Source organism: Girardinichthys multiradiatus, chromosome 15 (assembly GCF_021462225.1).
Source record: "Girardinichthys multiradiatus isolate DD_20200921_A chromosome 15, DD_fGirMul_XY1, whole genome shotgun sequence".
Lineage (NCBI taxonomy): Eukaryota > Metazoa > Chordata > Actinopteri > Cyprinodontiformes > Goodeidae > Girardinichthys > Girardinichthys multiradiatus.
Window position 1 is genome coordinate 31,214,302 of NC_061808.1, and position 19,673 is coordinate 31,233,974.

Below are 19,673 nucleotides of genomic sequence, written 5' to 3' on the forward strand. Positions count from 1 at the left end.
CTCCTTTAAGTGGCTTTATCTAGGAGAGAAGAACAGCTAATGTCCTAAACATTACACTAACAGCTGAAATTATTGGGCAGGAAATAAAATGACACCTTAAACCTGACTATAATAAATGTAAATCTTTAGTGACCTGATTTGTTGGGACTTATGTAAATCTCTATTGAGAAATAAATCTAAATAACATGCTGCCTGCATTTACTAACTGCTCTGTTCAAGCCCTCCGTGTTCCTCCCGTGCTGGGGTAAACCCACACCACCAGAGGGCGACACTGGCTACCAAATTCCTGCCAAGGTAATTTCCCAGCTAACATTTGTATGTGCATGTTTGGAATGTGTTGTGGCTGTAAAGCTGAAAGCATGTTTCTGTGGTCCAGGGTGTCTGTGTGGGGTATGTGTGCTATGCGAAGACTTCTGGCCCGTCCAACAGAGGGAGGCCAAGCAGTTGGCCGAGTGTCAGCTGCAATGGGAGAGGATCCGAGAGGAAGGGAGGGTCAAGCGGCTCGACCATCTTCAGAGGTATGCGAGACATGCCGCCGCTTTACAGTGAAGAGGAACCCGATACGCTGCTGTGTGGAGTGTGTGTGCGTGTGAAACCATCTTTCTGTTTGCGCCATAGCATGAGTGGAAAAGTAGAAGCCTCAGGGCTGTACTTTGGGAAACTTGAGAAGTCAGCAATGTGCTCGCATGTGTGGATGGTGTGTACGGGTTTTGGTAGTGTGTCTTACCACTGGATGATTTCAGTGATCTGGGCCTCCCAGTGGGCCACGCTCTCCTTTTTATCGGCCAGCTCCCTCATCTCCTCCTCCAGCTGCTGGTTGGAGCTGCTCACCCTCTCAAACATACCGGTCAACTGGGCGAACACACAGCAAAAAAAAAAAACACAATCACATGAAACATTATTAGAAATGCGTGCCGTCATAAAGCTGGCATCAGAGGCCTTACGTCTGATTGGTTAAACATTACATTAAAATAAAAGTGGGCTGTGTAATGAGTCTAACAGACCGTCTGTCAAGGTGCTCTGACTTTATGATGCCCTGCTTTGTCCACTCAGAGTCCTCAGTAAGGTGTGTAAGAGAGCTGCGGTGTTTTGGTTCCTTTAGGAGATAGGGGTGTGTGTGTGTGTATGTTTGTCTAGATGTCACCATGGCGATATCATTGCAGGTCTCAAACTGCCTGCCTGTTTTGCTCAAACCTTCACTTTGTGGACACATTTCTGTTGTCTTGCATCTCGTCAGCGCTGTGACGTGAGGAGCAAGCAGAGACCAATCTTCATGTTGTTTTCAGTTTGTCATCCATAACGGCTCCCATCTCGTTTTTGAGGGTTTTTAATGAAACACGGGAATAGCTTTTAGCAAAATATAGAAAATCTGGCTTTTCAGAGCATCACGGAAGCTCAGTGAAAAACGTCCTAATGTGCTCCTCGGCCTGGTGTAATTAAGGATCATGACCTCACATACAGACACAATGAGGTAATTATGATTAATGCTTTTAGAACCATTTTAAGGAGAACCCAGGCGATGAAATCATCACCAAAAACTCTTAGTACGGTTAATTCTAGAGGTGTGAAACTTGGTAGCTTTACTGGAAAGAAAATATTGATGGAGCTGGAAAACAAACTGGTGCTTGCTTATTAGGAATCTCAATGTCATTTTGTCCCTTTGCTATTACAGTTGTTTCATATTTAATGTTTTTGGTAATGAAATGATGCCTTGATTGACAACTGGTGATTTAAATTAATTTGATGCATTCTACTGACAGGCTATTGTACTGGAATTGGCTTAATAGGACTTTAATTAATAATATATGTCAACAGGAAGTTGTTTATTCTTTAGTAAATAACAATGAACACCAGAGTTGTCAATAAATCCTAGTTTGCACCCACGTACATAACTACCTGTCCGTCTTTTGGCATTTTAGTTTCTGTACAGCAGTGGTGCAGTAAAGCCAATGAAAGGGAAACATCACTATGCAGTGGGGTATTACTCAGGATCACTGAGGATTTATTTAAAAGCACATATTCTCAACTGGTCTGTGCATGTGTCATCTCCGCTGTTTCCTGCTTTATCTGCCTCTGCAGAAACTAAAACATTTTAAAAAAAGGCTTCAGGATTCCTTTTTTACCATATAGAGTTCAAAAATGCCAAACGAGCCTGCATGCCAGTTAAAGGGGTTATGTTAGTAAAACAATGCATAAAAGCAGGCATTACAAACACTTCTTTGAGTAACATCTGATGAAGTTCATGAAAGAGGAGAAAACAAGCTGTTCATTGGTTTCCATTAGCCATAGATTTGTGAAATGTTTAGCATATAGACAGATTTGATCAGTCCAAAGGGCTTCAAAATCTATAACCGCACATTTTAGTGATATAACCCCAGTAGCATCCACGTGATTCTCCTGATTTTACTCTGACACTGTTTTATCACTTACAGACTCTAAAAACACGCTTCAATTTTAGTCCATTTGTCAGAATGCCTCCCACTTATTAGAAACCGTTTAAAGCAAGGGGGACTGTTTGAACTTCCAGGAGCCGGCTCCAATGTCAACACAGCTAGATCCAGCGTCACTGCATCCAAATGTGTGGCAGGCTACAGGCTACAGTGATTTCTTTGGCACTGCTGGAAGAGAGGGGGTGGAGGGAGGAATGTGATGAGTTGTCCAAGAGGGGCTACCTGAGGTTAGAGCGCTGAGGGGTTTCTGAGAGTGACTATGTGTTATAGGAATAAAAGGATCCTGAAAAAGCCAACAATGCACTAGAGAAAACCAAAAAACAAGCTCTGTTTTAGACTTCTGTGCATTCATAATGACTTAGGTTAGAGACATGAACTCATACTGTACCTTGTTTAGTTCACTGGACAGCTTCTTATTCTCCTCAGTGAGGAGGACTCTTTCACGCTCATATTTCTGCTTGTACTCCGTCTCAAACTCTTCACGCTCATTTTGGCTGCAGGAACACACACACACACACACACACACACACACACACACTGTTATTGTCTGAAGCTGTGGAAACTTAACCACCATCTGTTAGTGAAATCCTGACCCCTGGTCAGGGCCGTATCTGAAAATATTCTTCGAATGTACTTAGAAAATATACAGCTGAGTGTTTCAGTTTCAGCTCAAATCTTGTGTAAACTGTGACTTTCTTTGTTCCTGCTGGTCTTGGGCCTCACACATCCCTTCAATAGCTGAATCAAAGACTTTGAACTAAGACTAGATGCTTATTTTTAAGTCCAACACATTAATGCAGTTGGAAGCGGATCCAGCAGAGTGTTTAAAAAGGAATTAGGCAGCATTGAAAATAATACATCAGTAACACCGGGCAGGGAGGTAAGGCTAAAGGGCCTAAAAAACAAACTTCTACAGCTTCGTGCACTAAAACAAGATTTAATGCTAATGTGATTCATGCAGTTTCAGGATTTTTATTCTGACGGGTGGCTGAAAGCCCTTTTGGAAAATATTTTCTAACAGATAAAATTCACTGATGATTCAGCTTTGTAGCTCTTATTGTAATGGAGACCTTCTTTGCTTGAGAACTTGCAGCTACTATCAATCACCACAACTCAGCTGATATTATCCCCTCAGTATCAACCATGTTCAAGTGTTTCTGCTTTATATGGTTAAAATAAAAGGAGTTACTAGTTTATCCTAACTCCTGCAGGTTAGATGAGGGTGCCATGTAGAAGGGTGGGGTGTTAAAACACCTAGTCTACCTCTAAAACACAACAAGAAAATATCATCCTAATGCCATAAGCAGGCAAAATGGCAGTTTTTGTGCCATTAAAGATGTTAAGATTGTTTCCTAAAGGGCAATCATCTTTGTGATGGTAATCTTCATACTGATGTTCAGACATCTTATCTAACATGTATAAAAAGGAAAATATTTTAGAACCCTCAGAAAAGACAGTGATCGACACAAAAAGTTCTGGGGAAACTGCAGGATGTTAAAACTGACACATCACAGCTATGTATCCTAATGTGTTAGATATTCTGTAATTACCTTACAGTATCACCACTGTAAAAAACAACAACGAAGAACAAGTGTGATCAGATCAGCCTAATGATTAAAGTGAAGGTAAGAAGCAAAAACAAAGAGAAAAAGGAAACAACACTTACCTTTCCCGGCGAATCTTGTCTAGTTTGTCTTTCAGCATCAGAATCTCTTTCTGCAGGTTGAGCTGCTGACTTTCAGCGTCTCTCAGCTCTTTGCGCAGGGCCTTTAGCTCGGTGCTATGATGCGCCTCTCTGCGCGCCAGCTCCTCCTCATACAGCAGGGTTTTCTTCTCCATTTCTGCTCTCAGCCGCCCCACCTCCTGGGTCTGATCGGCCGAAGCCAGGGTGGCAGGAGAGCCGACCTGCTTCACCTGAAAAGTCGGAATGATTCGACAGGAGAGCTTAGTCAAACTGAGTGGAAATAAAAGGAGTGCCTAAAGGATTCTTCAGTCAGGAAGTCCTGACTGGCCTGTGCTGCATCCTCACCTTAAACCCCTCCAGTTCCTCCTCCAGCTGACGACTGTACTGCTCATTGCGCTCTCTAAGCTTCTTCTCTTTCTGAACCTCAGCAGCCTGCTCCTCGGCCTGGACCTCCATCTGATGACGGACAAACAGAAACGTAAGTTCATCAGATACGACTTCCTGAGATCCTCTATTGCTCTGTTAACATTTCTAATAGGGTTCCAGCACATTTTTCATAAAGAAGTTCTTTAACTTTCCCATTTAGTCCAGTTTGAGAGTATAAATGCAAAGGTTCACTATGGATCCAACGGTACATACTCCAACAAATAATTTATACAAACTATTGAACCTGAAAAAAACAGAGACTGATAGAGGGCGACAGAGGGAGAGAAAGATGGACGGATAAAGAAAAAAGTCCTTGACGGCTGGATAGATGGAAGCAAAAATAGATGAATGGATGGAGAGGTAAAAAGACACGCCTGGAAATACATTTTTAATGCTTGATTATATTTTTCCATACTTATCTGATTCCACACTTTCCAGGCTATGTGGGAACCCTGATAGAAAACAACACTACCCTAGAGACTCCTCAGAAAACATACACAAACATATTTCACTCATTACTGAATGAAACCGTGCTACACTGTGACTTTAATCTACTGCATTTTAACTGTAAACTATGGATAGGACTTGAGAGTGAAAGTAAACAGTCAAAGAAGGCCATAGCACCGTTGTTTCCATCGAAGTATCTGAAGAAAGGAAATAAAAGTAGAAGACTAAACAGAAGGCCACAGAAGGTTGAACTGTTTACCAACCAGAAGATGCAGACAGAGAAGGGTGGTGCTACCAATCACAGGGAATCTACTCTACCTCCTTCTTGGCCCTCTCAGCCTTTCGCACCTCAAGGCGGAGAGCCTCCACCTTCTGACTCTGGCTCTCCATCTCCTCCTCCTTGTCGCGCAGCTGGCGAATGAGGCGCTGCTTTGCAGACCTGCGAGGACAGTTCAAACCAGATGTGACCCGGCACAGGCAAACGCATACAGTTTGCTGGGTTTGACTGGGTATTTTCATGCACTTTAGTACAATACTTGAAGACAGAACAATCAGTCAAGCAGTCCAGGATGTACACGTGTGCAGGATTCTACCTGAACTCTGTCAGTTTTTCATTGAGCTCAGAAAACTCCTGCATGGCCAGCTCTCTCTGGCTGAGGGCCTCCTTCAGATCTTTAGACTGAGACTTCAGCTTCTCACTGGCCTCCAGAAAGCCCTGTTCAGAGTAGAGAGACAACCAGAAATCATTACACAGGTCTTCAACACAACTTTCAGCTGAACTTTCACTTAAAAAAAAAAATGCTGATTTGTGTATTTTTGGATAACGGATAAAGTGAAAATGAAGAAATATTCTTAAAGGAATACCTTCAAAATGAAAAGCATATCAGCAGCAGAAAAAGTGTCTTTACCTTCTGTAAGTCATCTCTCTCCTGCGTGAGGCTTTTCATCTTTTTCTCCAGAGTCTTGATGTGTTTCGACGAGTCCTCCAAGTCCCTGCGTGCTGATGTCACGTCCTCCAGCTGCTTCTCCATTTGGCCTGAGTCTGACACACATATGCATTTAGTGAAAATCTTACATGAAGTTTGACTAAGTGCTTTTAGTTTTGTTTTCTACAGAGCTAGTCTGTTTTGGACAAACTATTATATACAAGCAAAAAGCCCTGACCAGCGATCTGCTTCTTAAGAATATCAATCTCGCTCTTGAGGCTCCTGATCTCCACTTCCTTGTTGGGGCCGACTGGTCCCTCGCCTGTTGGGTGCTGCAGAGCCTGCACAGCCTGGGTTGATTCTGTAACAGGTAAAATGACAATTGTTTTTGGACCAGCCAAGCTTGGATTCACCACCATACTGCAGCCTTGTGGACATGCACAGAGCACATGACACATCTGCACAAGCTCACCTTGCAGTTTGCGACTCAGCTCTAGTTTCTCCTGCTCCAGGCGACGTATCCTCCTCTCGTACGCCTCGGTGGCAAGGCTGTCCTCTAGCCTGCGCTGGACATCCAGGTCCAACTGGTCCTGCCCTGCTTTACCCGGATCCACTGCCAGCTGGCGGAGGTTACCACGGTCTGATAGGGAACTACGAGGGAGGTAAACAACAATGATAGGTAGATGCCGAAAGGTCAATTAAGAACAGTGCCTTCAAGGCTTTTCAAGCTACATCCCAAACTTCAATGTATTTTATTATTTCCTATTATTAATGGAAGAGTCAAGCACAACTCAGTGGATAATTATAAGGGAGAAGAAAAAAGACATGAAAAGTGTGGTGTGTGTGTGTGTGTTTGTATTAATCCCTCAGAGCAAATACTTTAGAGACAGCTTGCACTACTATTACAGCCGTAGGTCTTTTAAAGTGTGTCTCTAGAAACTTTGCCTTGCACAGATAAGGATGCAACTAGTCGGAACATACAGCTCATTATAAACATCACCTTATGAGGTGGGAAAGGTCTTTAATTACAACTGCAAACCTTTTAGCAGAAGTGACAAAAAGCAAGCTTTGACAGGAAATACTTCCCTTTAAAAAGGAACACATAAGTCGAACCATCATTGTTCCTCTCTCTTCTTATACATCTTTACCTTTTATTCTAACTGGAAACATTGTCCAGGTCATTCCGCCCAATTACAGTCAGATGAATGCGTTCAGGAACAATTCCCAAAAATATACATCTTCACAGCCTGAATCCAAATCAGGGAGTTAGTGAAGAGGGTTACAAAAGTCTCTTTTACCTGGTACCACTTACCATTTACTTGTATAGGTGAAACCCACAAAGGGCAGGTGGTGGCCAGAGAAGGCAGTGTGGGAAGGAGGAGGCATGGTCTCCTGAAAGTGATGAAACCACCAGAGAAATGAGAGAGATTTTACAGATAATATCACAAATACTACATGTACTGTGACATGTTTTACAACAAAGCCCATACCGAGTTCTTTAGACAGTCATCATCTACATCAAAGTTAGAGGTATCAGTAGGACTGCTGACTTCTGGGATGTAGGGGGCCTCACAAGTACGAATGTTGTCCCAGTCAATGCCTGAAAGCAGGAAAACCACAAGTTGCTCCAATTAATAACAACACACACGATGAGCTTGACTAAAATGCTGAATGTCAGCATTTATTTAAAAAAAAAAGACATTTTGTCATTGAACTTTAGTGGATGTCAGGTATGTATTTATGTTTACAGTGAACCCCAATTAGATGAATGTTGGGACGAGAAAGGACTCTGTGTGTACCAGTGAAAAACGGGTGCTGTTTGAAGTCCTCGATGCCGTTTTGACCCAGCCTGTGTTCTCTGCTGCAAATGAGCCGGCGTATCAGATCTTTGGCTTCCTCCGACACGTCTGTTATCTGCTGTGGGAACTGGAATCGCTCCTGTTAAAGGAAATCACACCAGACAGCGGACAGTGTGAAAACACAAACAAAACACATCGGCTCATTGCGTTGACATTACGACCTCACACTTAATCGGCTCACCTTGTGGTTCATGATTTTGCCGTAGGTTTCCACCAGGGATTCTGCATAGAAAGGAGTCTCCCCATACAACATTTCATACATGCAGACGCCCAGGGACCACCAGTCGCACTCAGGTCCGTACTTGCCTTTCCCGTCTTCCATCGCCTGGAGGATTTCTGGGGAAATGTAATCTGGAGTTCCCACTGCCACTGAGGACTGGACCTAGTGGTGGAACACAAACAACACTCAGGATCCAACAAATCCACAAACGTAACACAGCAGAGGGTGTGTAAACATAGTGGCAAGCAACCGTCAAGCCGACAGATGATAGAGTTACATTTAAAGACTTGGAAACATCTCAGACTGTTTTTAAACAAAGATGAATGTGGAAATGGTCCTTATCCACTTTGAGTTTAGAGTCTTTCTTTTCATTCATTCCATTATGCAGATTCATGGCTGATCCTGGGTTACAGTCACTGTTATGAATGAAGTTTAATTTCATCAGGGTGGTTCTAGCTAGTGGCTGCTGGAGGAGGAGGTTTTCCCATGTCCATACCTTCTGCATGTCATAAAGAAATAAATCATCTTCAAAAAGCCTTGCACACATATAAAGACAAAAATTCAGCTACGTTGAATACGTTGAGCTCTGGTTTATATCTCTGCCTTACCTGTACTGCCTTCTGCTTCCGTCTGCAGCGGCGTGCCTGAGATTGTACTTGATAATCAAAAAGCCCGGAGTTTGAACATGCTCAGTAATTAAGAAATAACAAGCAATCTTACCATGGCTACCAATAAAACCAGTTTCATCCCCAACTGATGCATTTTACATTATTGCACCTATTTTACATGCTTTATCTATTCGTTTTCATATTTCATTTGTCAGACCAGAACTAATTTCTTTCATTTTGGCATTTACAGGTCCTTCTCAAAATATTAGCATATTGTGATAAAGTTCATTATTTTCCATAATGTCATGGTGAAAATTTAACATTCATATATTTTAGATTCATTGCACACTAACTGAAATATTTCAGGTCTTTTATTGTCTTAATACGGATGATTTTGGCATACAGCTCATGAAAACCCAAAATTCCTATCTCACAAAATTAGCATATTTCATCCGACCAACAAAAGAAAAGTGTTTTTAATACAAAAAACGTCAACCTTCAAATAATCATGTACAGTTATGCACTCAATACTTGGTTGGGAATCCTTTTGCAGAAATGACTGCTTCAATGCGGCGTGGCATGGAGGCAATCAGCCTGTGGCACTGCTGAGGTCTTATGGAGGCCCAGGATGCTTCGATAGCGGCCTTTAGCTCATCCAGAGTGTTGGGTCTTGAGTCTCTCAACGTTCTCTTCACAATATCCCACAGATTCTCTATGGGGTTCAGGTCAGGAGAGTTGGCAGGCCAATTGAGCACAGTGATACCATGGTCAGTAAACCATTTACCAGTGGTTTTGGCACTGTGAGCAGGTGCCAGGTCGTGCTGAAAAATGAAATCTTCATCTCCATAAAGCTTTTCAGCAGATGGAAGCATGAAGTGCTCCAAAATCTCCTGATAGCTAGCTGCATTGACCCTGCCCTTGATAAAACACAGTGGACCAACACCAGCAGCTGACACGGCAACCCAGACCATCACTGACTGTGGGTACTTGACACTGGACTTCTGGCATTTTGGCATTTCCTTCTCCCCAGTCTTCCTCCAGACTCTGGCACCTTGATTTCCGAATGACATGCAGAATTTGCTTTCATCCAAAAAAAGTACTTTGGACCACTGAGCAACAGTCCAGTGCTGCTTCTCTGTAGCCCAGGTCAGGCACTTCTGCCGCTGTTTCTGGTTCAAAAGTGGCTTGACCTGGGGAATGCGGAACCTGTAGCCCATTTCCTGCACACGCCTGTGCACGGTGGCTCTGGATGTTTCTACTCCAGACTCAGTCCACTGCTTCCGCAGGTCCCCCAAGGTCTGGAATCGGCCCTTCTCCACAATCTTCCTCAGGGTTCGGTCACCTCTTCTCGTTGTGCAGCGTTTTCTGCCACACTTTTTCCTTCCCACAGACTTCCCACTGAGGTGCCTTGATACAGCACTCTGGGAACAGCGTATTCATTCAGAAATTTCTTTCTGTGTCTTACCCTCTTGCTTGAGGGTGTCAATAGTGGCCTTCTGGACAGCAGTCAGGTCGGCAGTCTTACCCATGATTGGGGTTTTGAGTGATGAACCAGGCTGGGAGTTTTAAAGGCCTCAGGAATCTTTTGCAGGTGTTTAAAGTTAACTCGTTGATTCAGATGATTAGTTTCATAGCTCGTTTAGAGACCCTTTTAATGATATGCTAATTTTGTGAGATAGGAATTTTGGGTTTTCATGAGCTGTATGCCACACTCATCCGTATTAAGACAATAAAAGACCTGAAATATTTCAGTTAGTGTGCAATGAATCTAAAATATATGAATGTTAAATTTTCACCATGACATTATGGAAAATAATGAACTTTATCACAATATGCTAATATTTTGAGAAGGACCTGTACATGCTCCCCCTAGATTAGATTATTGAGCACTAGAACATCTCATTTCATAGACACGCTGATGAAACAACATCATTTACTGTAGGAGTGGGTCAGTAACATTAATGAGTGGATGGATCACAATCCTCCTATTCTGGTAATGTTTTGTTTTATGTTCAGTAGGTTAGGTTAGTGTAATGGTGTCTTTACTGGTCTCAGTAAAAAAAACATAACCGGCAGCTGGGAAATGGCTGATATAACACTAGTTCTTAAATCACTGCATTGGCTTCCTGATAGTGAAAGAATGCACACAAAAATCTTGTTAGTTTATAAGACACTGAATGGCCATGGACTTTGATACATTTAGAGCTGCTTATCGGGTATGACACCTGCTCACTCAGTGTTCCCAGGACCAGGGGAGGCTGTATTTGTTTCTATGCAGCTCAGCTCTGCAACAAACTCCTTGAAATCCTAAAATGTGCAGAAACATTTGGTTGCTATAAATCAGGATAGAAATTATTACGGTTTATTGTATCTTTCCAGTAAAGGTTAAACATACAGTTACTTTATAAGTTTTGTCTTGTCTCATCTATTCATTTGTTGTAAATTAGTATTTTAACATTTCTTTCTTTTTATGCGGTGCTTCAATTCTACTGTTATTTTTTAAACATGAACATGTTTAACTCTTTTTGCTATATGCCATTTGGTGAACAATAATATTTAAATAAATTGATCTGAATGCTATTGCAGGCACTAGATTGTGTGTCTACCATTAAGCTGTGAAATCTTATTTTTATTTGGCAAGTGAGATTCCTTGCATTCATTTCCTCCTCCTTTCATACTGGAAGCAGTCACCTTCATTATTAGCATTTTCCCCTCTCCAATTTTTCATTTCATCTTCTCATTTTTCTTCCAGTAACATCAGGAGGATTGTCTGATTCGTAACCTGCAAGCTAGGCCAAACCACACACTCCTCATGGGGGACCCCCAGAGGTGGGCAGAGAGGTTAGTAAAACTCTAGTATTGTTTGCTTTGGACCAGGAGGAACAACAGCAGCAGTGTGGTGAGAACCTACAGTTCCATCCTCCATGAGTTTGAGGCAGGAGCCAAAGTCAGCCAGGCGGATGTGGCCGTTCATATCCAGCAGAATGTTGTCAGGCTTAATGTCCCTGAAAAGAAAGAGGGGGAGAAAGGGAGGAAAACAGAGAAAAGTCAAACTGAGTGAGCGGTTCCTGAAAATGATGAAGGAAAGCAGATACCTTCCAATCAAAACACCCTTTAGGACATCCAAAAAACACACACTCCTCGTCTCATATTCCTGGGAGCTCTGATCAGTTCTCATTAAACAGGTTCCGTAAAGTCAGGAATCTGAGCAGCCTTGATTTGCCTGTAAACGTTGTGGATAATAATTCAGTAAAGTTTGTGATTGAATTAAGTGTAATTTTCTTCGGCCCATTTTTCAGCAGTGGAAGACGTTCAAATTGAAAACAAGTAAGAATAAACAGAGAGGAAATAGTTGAGTGTGTGATTTGGGAATTAGCTTCATACACAGACTGAGTGCAGGACACAAATACACTGTAGGAGGAAAATATGCAGGACACAAACAGACTCCTTATTCCTTTGGCCTGCAGTGTTTGTATGGACCTAGAAGGCGAAGCTGGGGGGGATTTCCTGACAACACTTTCTGTAAATTTTCCTCTCCCCCTGCATCTGTTCTGTATTATTACTGCTGATGGGTGTGTTTATATTTCACATACATTCTGCGGTCTGATTTCAGTCAGTAGAAAATAATTCTACCTTAGGATACAGGTTTTTCTCCCCTCCACCACCTAAACTGGCTGAGCATTTTATAACAACCAGCAGCTTTCAGCCCTACCCCAGTGTTTTAGGTTTTCACACTTCAACCCAATCATGAGACTAACGTTTATTTTCTATTGATCCAAGAGTCATTTTGTTAATCGTCTAACTTCCTGATTGTTCATAAGACATCCAGTCCTGGAAAACAGCAAGGTCTCCAAACAGAAGGTGTTTCAGCCTGAACACATCCTGAAATAAGAGACAAACGTTTAAGGCTGCTGCTCACTTCTTAACCGAGTCACACTTTCATGGACACTCCTAGAAAAGATGCATAAAAAGTCGTAAAATAAAGGAATCTTTTAAAGCAGTATAATTGTACGCTGAAACATGCGCTGCAGATCCTGATCAGTGATGTTTGGAGATTTGTTTTTGTCCTAAATGAGGGTGGTGGCAAGATGACCTTTGATCTCCATCTAGAGTTGTTCATCCCCACTACAGTTGTATAAAAACTTTGAACTTTTGCAAACATTTTGCCAAGCAGCCATTTTCTTGTACCTGAAAAGCCATCTTTTCCAGGATTGATATTTAATCTTTTAACGTCAGCATTTGTTATTTTCATCTATCAAATGTTTTTTAAAAAGTGTATTATAATATTTCTTATTATTATTATTTTTACCTCCAACACCATGGCTTCAAATTTCATCTTTCCGACTTATTGCTCGTGCATTTTCTTTTTTTTTTGGTACAAGCAATTTAGCGCTCCTTATTAAAAATTTTTGAAGAACTGCAACTTCTCCAGTGAATAAAGTGGGTAAAGGAAATGAGCCTGTGTCAAGTTATATGTATACCTAAAGAAAACAGAAAGTATTGGATTACTGATTAAAGGTTCTCCAGGACTCAGATGAACTTAAAGGGGCAAAGTACACATTTAAAGTGCTTCAGCTGCATTAACTTGAAACTCTTAGAGGTTGCCAGTAATGTTGGCACAGCAGATTTTATAGAAAACGATTATTTATCAATGTGCAAGTTCTACCCCAGTGTCAAATTATTCTTTGTGCTTTTACACATCTTTATTTATAGGGGTGTCAATAAAAGTAGAAGGCATCAGACTGATGTGTGTGGAAAATAGCTTTATATAAATATTCCCAAACGATCCCATAATGATGGCATTTCTAGGCGTCCCGAGGCGTCAGGAAGCAGGCCTCTAGAGAATAAGGTGGAGGACATGAACCATGTGATCTCTGACAGGTGGTTAATTTGTGCTTTACCTGATCGCAGACAGACTTAAACAGAAACCTCACTGCGTCCCACTATCGACACTAAATATAGACTCTGTCCTTGTCTGAGCAATCCAGGGATTTACCTGGGAGGCCCCCCTATCAACACACAGAAATACAATTCACCTGGTACAGGAGGCAATGTTTGATGCAATATTACTTTAAATTATCAAACACACACACACACACTCACACACACTCTTGTTTTGCTATATGTAGTGAGGACCATGTGTTGACTCCCATTGACTTCCATTGATTTTCAGTCATTTTCAACCCTTTCTATGCCCTAACCCTGACAATAACCCTAAACCTATTACCAGTGCTTACCTAACCCTAACCTTAACCTAAAGTCAATTCATACCTTAGTCCTAAACCTAACCATTACCAGTGCTTACCTAACCCTAACCTTAACCTAAAGTCAATTCATACCTTAGTCCTAAACCTAACCATTACCAGTGCTTACCTAACCCTAACCTTAACCTAAAGTCAATTCATGCCCTAGTCCTAAACCTAACCATTACCAGTGCTTACCTAACCCTAACCTTAACCTAAAGTCAATTCATACCTTAGTCCTAAACCTAACCATTACCAGTGCTTACCTAACCCTAACCTTAACCTAAAGTCAATTCATACCTTAGTCCTAAACCTAACCATTACCAGTGCTTACCTAACCCTAACCTTAACCTAAAGTCAATTCATACCTTAGTCCTAAACCTAACCATTACCAGTGCTTACCTAACCCTAACCTTAACCTAAAGTCAATTCATACCTTAGTCCTAAACCTAACCATTACCAGTGCTTACCTAACCCTAACCTTAACCTAAAGTCAATTAATGCCCTAGTCCTAAACCTAACCATTACCAGTGCTTACCTATCCCTAACCTTAACCTAAAGTCAATTCATACCTTAGTCCTAAACCTAACCATTACCAGTGCTTACCTAACCCTAACCTTAACCTAAAGTCAATTAATGCCCTAGTCCTAAACCTAACCCCTGTCCCAAGAACGGAATTTGAAAAAGTGAGGACCAGGAAAATGTCCTCACTTTGCGATAAAAATACTAAAAATGATTCTCACTCAGCAACAAGTACAAGAACACACACACACACACACACACACACAAAGCAAAACTCAACAGTCCCCAGTTAGCCAAACACCCACTCTGTTTGTTTCATCATGGGTGTGTTTCTGTCCACTGATTCAAGCTTGGCCCTGCTTAAAATAGCAATCCTAAAGCTTAAAACAACACAACCATCCCTGTACCCAACTCATGTGCAAACAGCATAACAATGAAGACTCCTAATAGGAAAGAGACATAAATAATAATATAGTACGAGTTAAACACGTGTCCGTCCTAAAGCTGCTTTGATTGGCATCTGCCTCATAATGTTGCATACTTCAATTCATACCCACCTTAGAGAAGTTTATACCTGCTTTGACAGCCCCTGATTTAAAGTCCTTTTCTATAATCAACTCAATCTACTGTAAGGCAAGGTGCTGATCCATCAGCAGGAGGTCAAGTAGCCCAAACAGAATCAGAACCACAATTAAAGGAAATGGGGCGTAATATAAAAATCAAAAAATAACACAATTAAATTTAACTAATTGTGAGATTGCATTATATTAGACCATCAAGCAATGGCGATATTATTAGGAATTATAGCATATTCCTCACTCTTCTGTTTCTCATCTATGCTCCCATCGCCAAATGAAATGAGGTCTTATGTGAAAATCGAATCAAAAACAAAAAGATTTCACATTTAACTGATAGAGGGACGGGTGACTTGAAGAGTGCAGGTGGAAATTAAAACAGAACAGGGTCATGACATGTTGTGCAAGGCTTACCCATCAACCCCCGAATGAGAAAGATTGAACCTGACTGATGTCAACGTTTATCTATTCAGCAGAGACCCAATATTAACAACTGTGTCCAAAGGGACCCCTGGACTAAATGTGTCAACAATTCCTCAAAATTCACGCGATATTTTTATTGTGCACACTGATACTGCAATGACGATATATTCGCAGCATATTGCTCAACCCCTTTATTTAGCTCCATAATTTACTGACACTGAAACTGTTCCACTTTAAAACAGAATGAAACATGCAGAAACAATAATAAAAAAAAAAAAAACACAACAGCACCGCCATTCTCTGGTGAGTATTTGCATATAAAAAGGTTGAGAATGATGCAAGTAAAAACAAGACATCCTTGTTGCTGAAGAAGCCGCTTCTGGTAAAAGCTCAAAGTTATACTAACTTCACAGTTCTAATGCATTTTGCAATAAGTGAATATATTATGTTGAATGTTGTTTTCAGTTACCAAACACCAGGAAGTAAACAGCTCAAGCTCATGAGACCCCCTCATATGTGTTTATGTCCCTAACTGAGCCAGTAATCTGAGAGTATTGCCCAGATTTTCCATCTTCTAGGAGCGACAGACATTAAAATACTGCTTTGAAGTCTTACTCTTCAACCAGAGGTGTCTTCAAAGCCACATGTGAAACCCCTGTCATTTTCTAGGGGTGTTAATGGTCTCATTTTGTGGGACAGGAGCAGTTGGATGGACTCACCATCTCTCCTCTCAGAGGCAACGCTAAAACCTCAACCTAGAAAACTACAGCTTAAAGTAATATGGGAGGCAAGAATGATGTAAACCGACATTTTTCCCCATCAAACCAGCATTTGCATTACATGCAGCAAAAAAGCTTCAACGGGTCTGACTACTTCCTGATGTGTGCCAGACTGGAAGTCATTCTTTATAGTAGATAACTGATTTTAAACAAGAAACCACAAACTACCCCACAGAGCAACCAAAACTTGGCAGATGGAAATACATTGCACACTGTTTCCAATTTAATTTTTTATTTTTGGACTAAAAGTACACTGTTAAATCATTAAAGAAAATCTTAAAAATGTAGAAAACAGGTCTGGAAATCTTTAAAAAGGACATTTCATCATCAGTTCACAACTGCTGTTGCTAAGATTAATAACAATCAATCTAAATGTTAAAAACCAACATTTCTTTACTGCTCCTTCACCATTTATTCACAAATACAAATCCTCCCCACCCTGACAGGCACAGCCTTACAAATCATGACCCATAAGACCTGGACATGTGGTCCGGTTGATGGAGAGTCCTAATTTGCTCCTGAGACCTCTGCTCTGCCAAAGAGCAGACAACATGAGTTGACCTTATCTTGCCGTACCTGTGGCATAGGTAACGGATGGAGGAATCTGCTAATGATAAACCACTTAGTGTTTAGAGAAGCCTGTTAGCCTACGTTGTCCCCTCTTCCAAAAGCTCTACCACCACCAATCTCTACTAAACTCATCCGTTTCCCTCGTGTCAGATTTACCTTAAAATTATAACCTATTACTGGACCACGCAGCAATATAAATTGATGTAGGCTCAAAGCATTATAGCTGCCTGACATCTACCCTTCCACAACAACACAGGAAAGCTGGTAACTCCAGGCTAGGTGAGTTAGCGCTGTAATTGGCTAGTGTGTCACAGGGCTCCAGCAGTCTTAAGGAGCATGGCAGGGACGGGAATAGAGGGAGGTAATCCCTTCTAAGACCACAGCATCCATCTGTGAGGGCCATCTGGATGGCGCCGCACCATAAACATGCATTGTGCACGCCGGCAACTGGAGAAACTGCAAAGACAGGACCCGTGAACATGGCTCTAGCTAATTTATGATGAAATGTGTTGGTGTCTGTGTGACGTCTGCACCACACCCACTATGAAGACCAGGCAACAACATGGATGGCTTCTCAGTCATTTATTTTAGAGAAATGAAAATCAGAGATATGAAACAACTATTGTAAAACTAAAAATAAAGAAAATTAAAAGTGAAAATTTTTTAATTTTTTAAATCAAATCACAGACAAAACAAAACAGACAAACTATACTGTAGTCTATAATTTTTTATACAAGAACTTACAAGAAAAGCAAATTCGGCTGTTATATTTCTGGTTGTAAAAACATATTTCACTGTTAGAGGGAAGGATGACATGAAGTTTTATGTGGAAAATAAAAAAAGAGGTTCATCACTTGGACATGTCCTCACCTGTCAGTCACTGAATGAGAAAGCTTCAGCCTGAATGATAACTTTTATTTATTTTATGAGTAAATCCGTACATAAAGTAGTGTAATCTCTTTGCCTTCTCAGCACACACATCAAAATAAATCACAATTTGTTAAACAACGTAATCTCAGTTCAGTCAGACTGAGCAGAGGCTCAAACTTAGCTGTTAGACGTCACATAAAGTGACTTGATTAGATGTGTGCATCTGGATATTTAACTAGAAGAGCATCAATCAGAGATTTGTGGATGATTTCTAATCTCTGGTTTTGGTAAAGCTCTGGTCTGTCAACACCAATTTTAACAGACCGTTTTGTTATTAACAACTATAATTAACAGCATTAAAGATGATTTTCTTTCCCCTGATGTTAACCTGTTTTGTTTAAGCTGGAAGCAGAGGCAACGACACACTGTGTGTGTGTGTGCATTCTTATGCTTGCTGCTCAGTGAGAACCATTTTTCGTATTATACTATCAAGGGAAGACATTTTGCAAATGGAGGACATTTTTGGAAAGTGGGGACAAGCTTTCTGCTGAAGCAACCTGTGTTTATGGCTGGCATCTCTCCACAGAAAATAACTGAACTTTTATATTGTTTCTTACATTTCAGTGTTTCCTCTAACTTCATTTTTTTAAAATACCAGTAAGAAGTTCCACACTGAAGAGAGTAGCTGGTACAACCTGTTTGCAACTAGGTATGTTCTGTAAATTAACCAGAAAATAAATTAAATGTTTTAGTTTCCAACTGGCTGGTTAATGGTCAGGGCTGGTCATGCTAAACATCGGCCAATTCCAGACACTAGCTGTTTTCTCTGTGCATCTCTAGATTTAACTAGACATAAAAAGCAGCTCTGCCTTCTGAAAATACAACACACAAAGAAGTTTTATATAGTATCAAAATTTGCAATTCTGTTGTTCTTCTATGCTTTATCTTTGAAGCATCTACTTTCATATAATCTGTAAATAAAATGTCTATAAGCCGTTCTTTCTCCAGCCAAGGACCAGTAGTGGATTAAAGTCGGAGCCAATGATTTGTCACAGGAAGTTGAGATGAATACGAATGGTGCAGGAGGTGGTAATGAAATGATGCATGCTTGTGTAGAGTAGTTGGTGACTAGAAGGAGACTAGCTGGCAGGGGTCCACAGCAGGATTTTTATCCTTACCCTATCCCTATCCATTGTCCCAACCTGTCTGAAATCCTCCATCATTGTCCCCTGCCCAAGAAACCCCACATTTCCAGACTTAATGAATACCAGCAAGTTGAACTGACACCAGTCATCATGTAATGCTTTGAACATTTGGTAAGGGATGACATCACTCCTCCCAATAAGTCTTGACCCCCACCAGTTTGCCTACAGGGCTAATAGATCCACTGAGGGAGCAGTGGCCATATATGGAAGCAAATCGGTACCATATTTCAAATGAAAAAGAATTTCCAGAAATGCTTTTTCATTTTAAGAATGTGGCTGCATTATTTGACCCATAAATAAAATTAGTAATCAATCATCCTATTTGCATTTGCATTTTCTTCTTCACGACTGCACATTTAATGCCATAATCAAAAAGAAAACAAAGCAGACATTGCTTTTTTGTTTTCGTGGTCTGCCCGCAGAGTACTGCCCAGAACTCAAAAACGAAAAAGCATTCCGAGCTGCGGTCGCAGCAGAGTGACGTCAGCAGCCGCTCTTCCTCAGCTCCCTGCTGACCGAGCTACCCATCTTGTTCGGTAGGGGGCGCTGTGCACGTCTGCATTGCATTACATTGCAAACGTGCCGAGAAATTGATTGAATTGCAGCAGGGCTGAGCTCAATTTGTGGCAGTGTCAGGCAGAACTGGTAGTCCCGGTGGCAGGCTGTGGCATCCTTGTGGCAGCCTTATGGCCTGGGACATCCAGCGTGTTTTTAAGCATTTATTTATTTTTTTCTGTGAGTGACGATTCAGAATAGCCGCTCGTGCTCTATAATAAACCGGCTGTTTGTGCAATAAATTGTCATCCTTTCAACACGTCACACATACACATAGTGCTATTTATTTTCCATGTCAAGTAAATACAATC

At 41.2% G+C, this 19,673-nt stretch overlaps 1 protein-coding gene across 4 annotated transcripts in view; it reads right to left on the minus strand.

Moving 5' to 3' along the window:
• The window catches only part of cdc42bpab (CDC42 binding protein kinase alpha (DMPK-like) b), a 101,166-nt gene that overhangs the window by 15,484 nt on the left and 66,009 nt on the right, over positions 1-19,673 (minus strand). For all 4 annotated transcript variants that reach the window (XM_047387077.1, XM_047387076.1, XM_047387078.1 and 1 more), the window contains exons 6-19: positions 11,532-11,625; positions 7,974-8,174; positions 7,733-7,871; positions 7,424-7,533; positions 7,246-7,325; positions 6,406-6,584; positions 6,172-6,294; positions 5,916-6,049; positions 5,601-5,722; positions 5,326-5,446; positions 4,480-4,590; positions 4,117-4,364; positions 2,839-2,944; positions 728-852 (exon numbers count right to left, since the gene is read on the minus strand). In XM_047387077.1, coding sequence (XP_047243033.1) covers positions 728-852; positions 2,839-2,944; positions 4,117-4,364; positions 4,480-4,590; positions 5,326-5,446; positions 5,601-5,722; positions 5,916-6,049; positions 6,172-6,294; positions 6,406-6,584; positions 7,246-7,325; positions 7,424-7,533; positions 7,733-7,871; positions 7,974-8,174; positions 11,532-11,625 — 1,893 coding nt within the window. The remainder of the gene's footprint in view (positions 1-727; positions 853-2,838; positions 2,945-4,116; positions 4,365-4,479; positions 4,591-5,325; positions 5,447-5,600; positions 5,723-5,915; positions 6,050-6,171; positions 6,295-6,405; positions 6,585-7,245; positions 7,326-7,423; positions 7,534-7,732; positions 7,872-7,973; positions 8,175-11,531; positions 11,626-19,673) is intronic.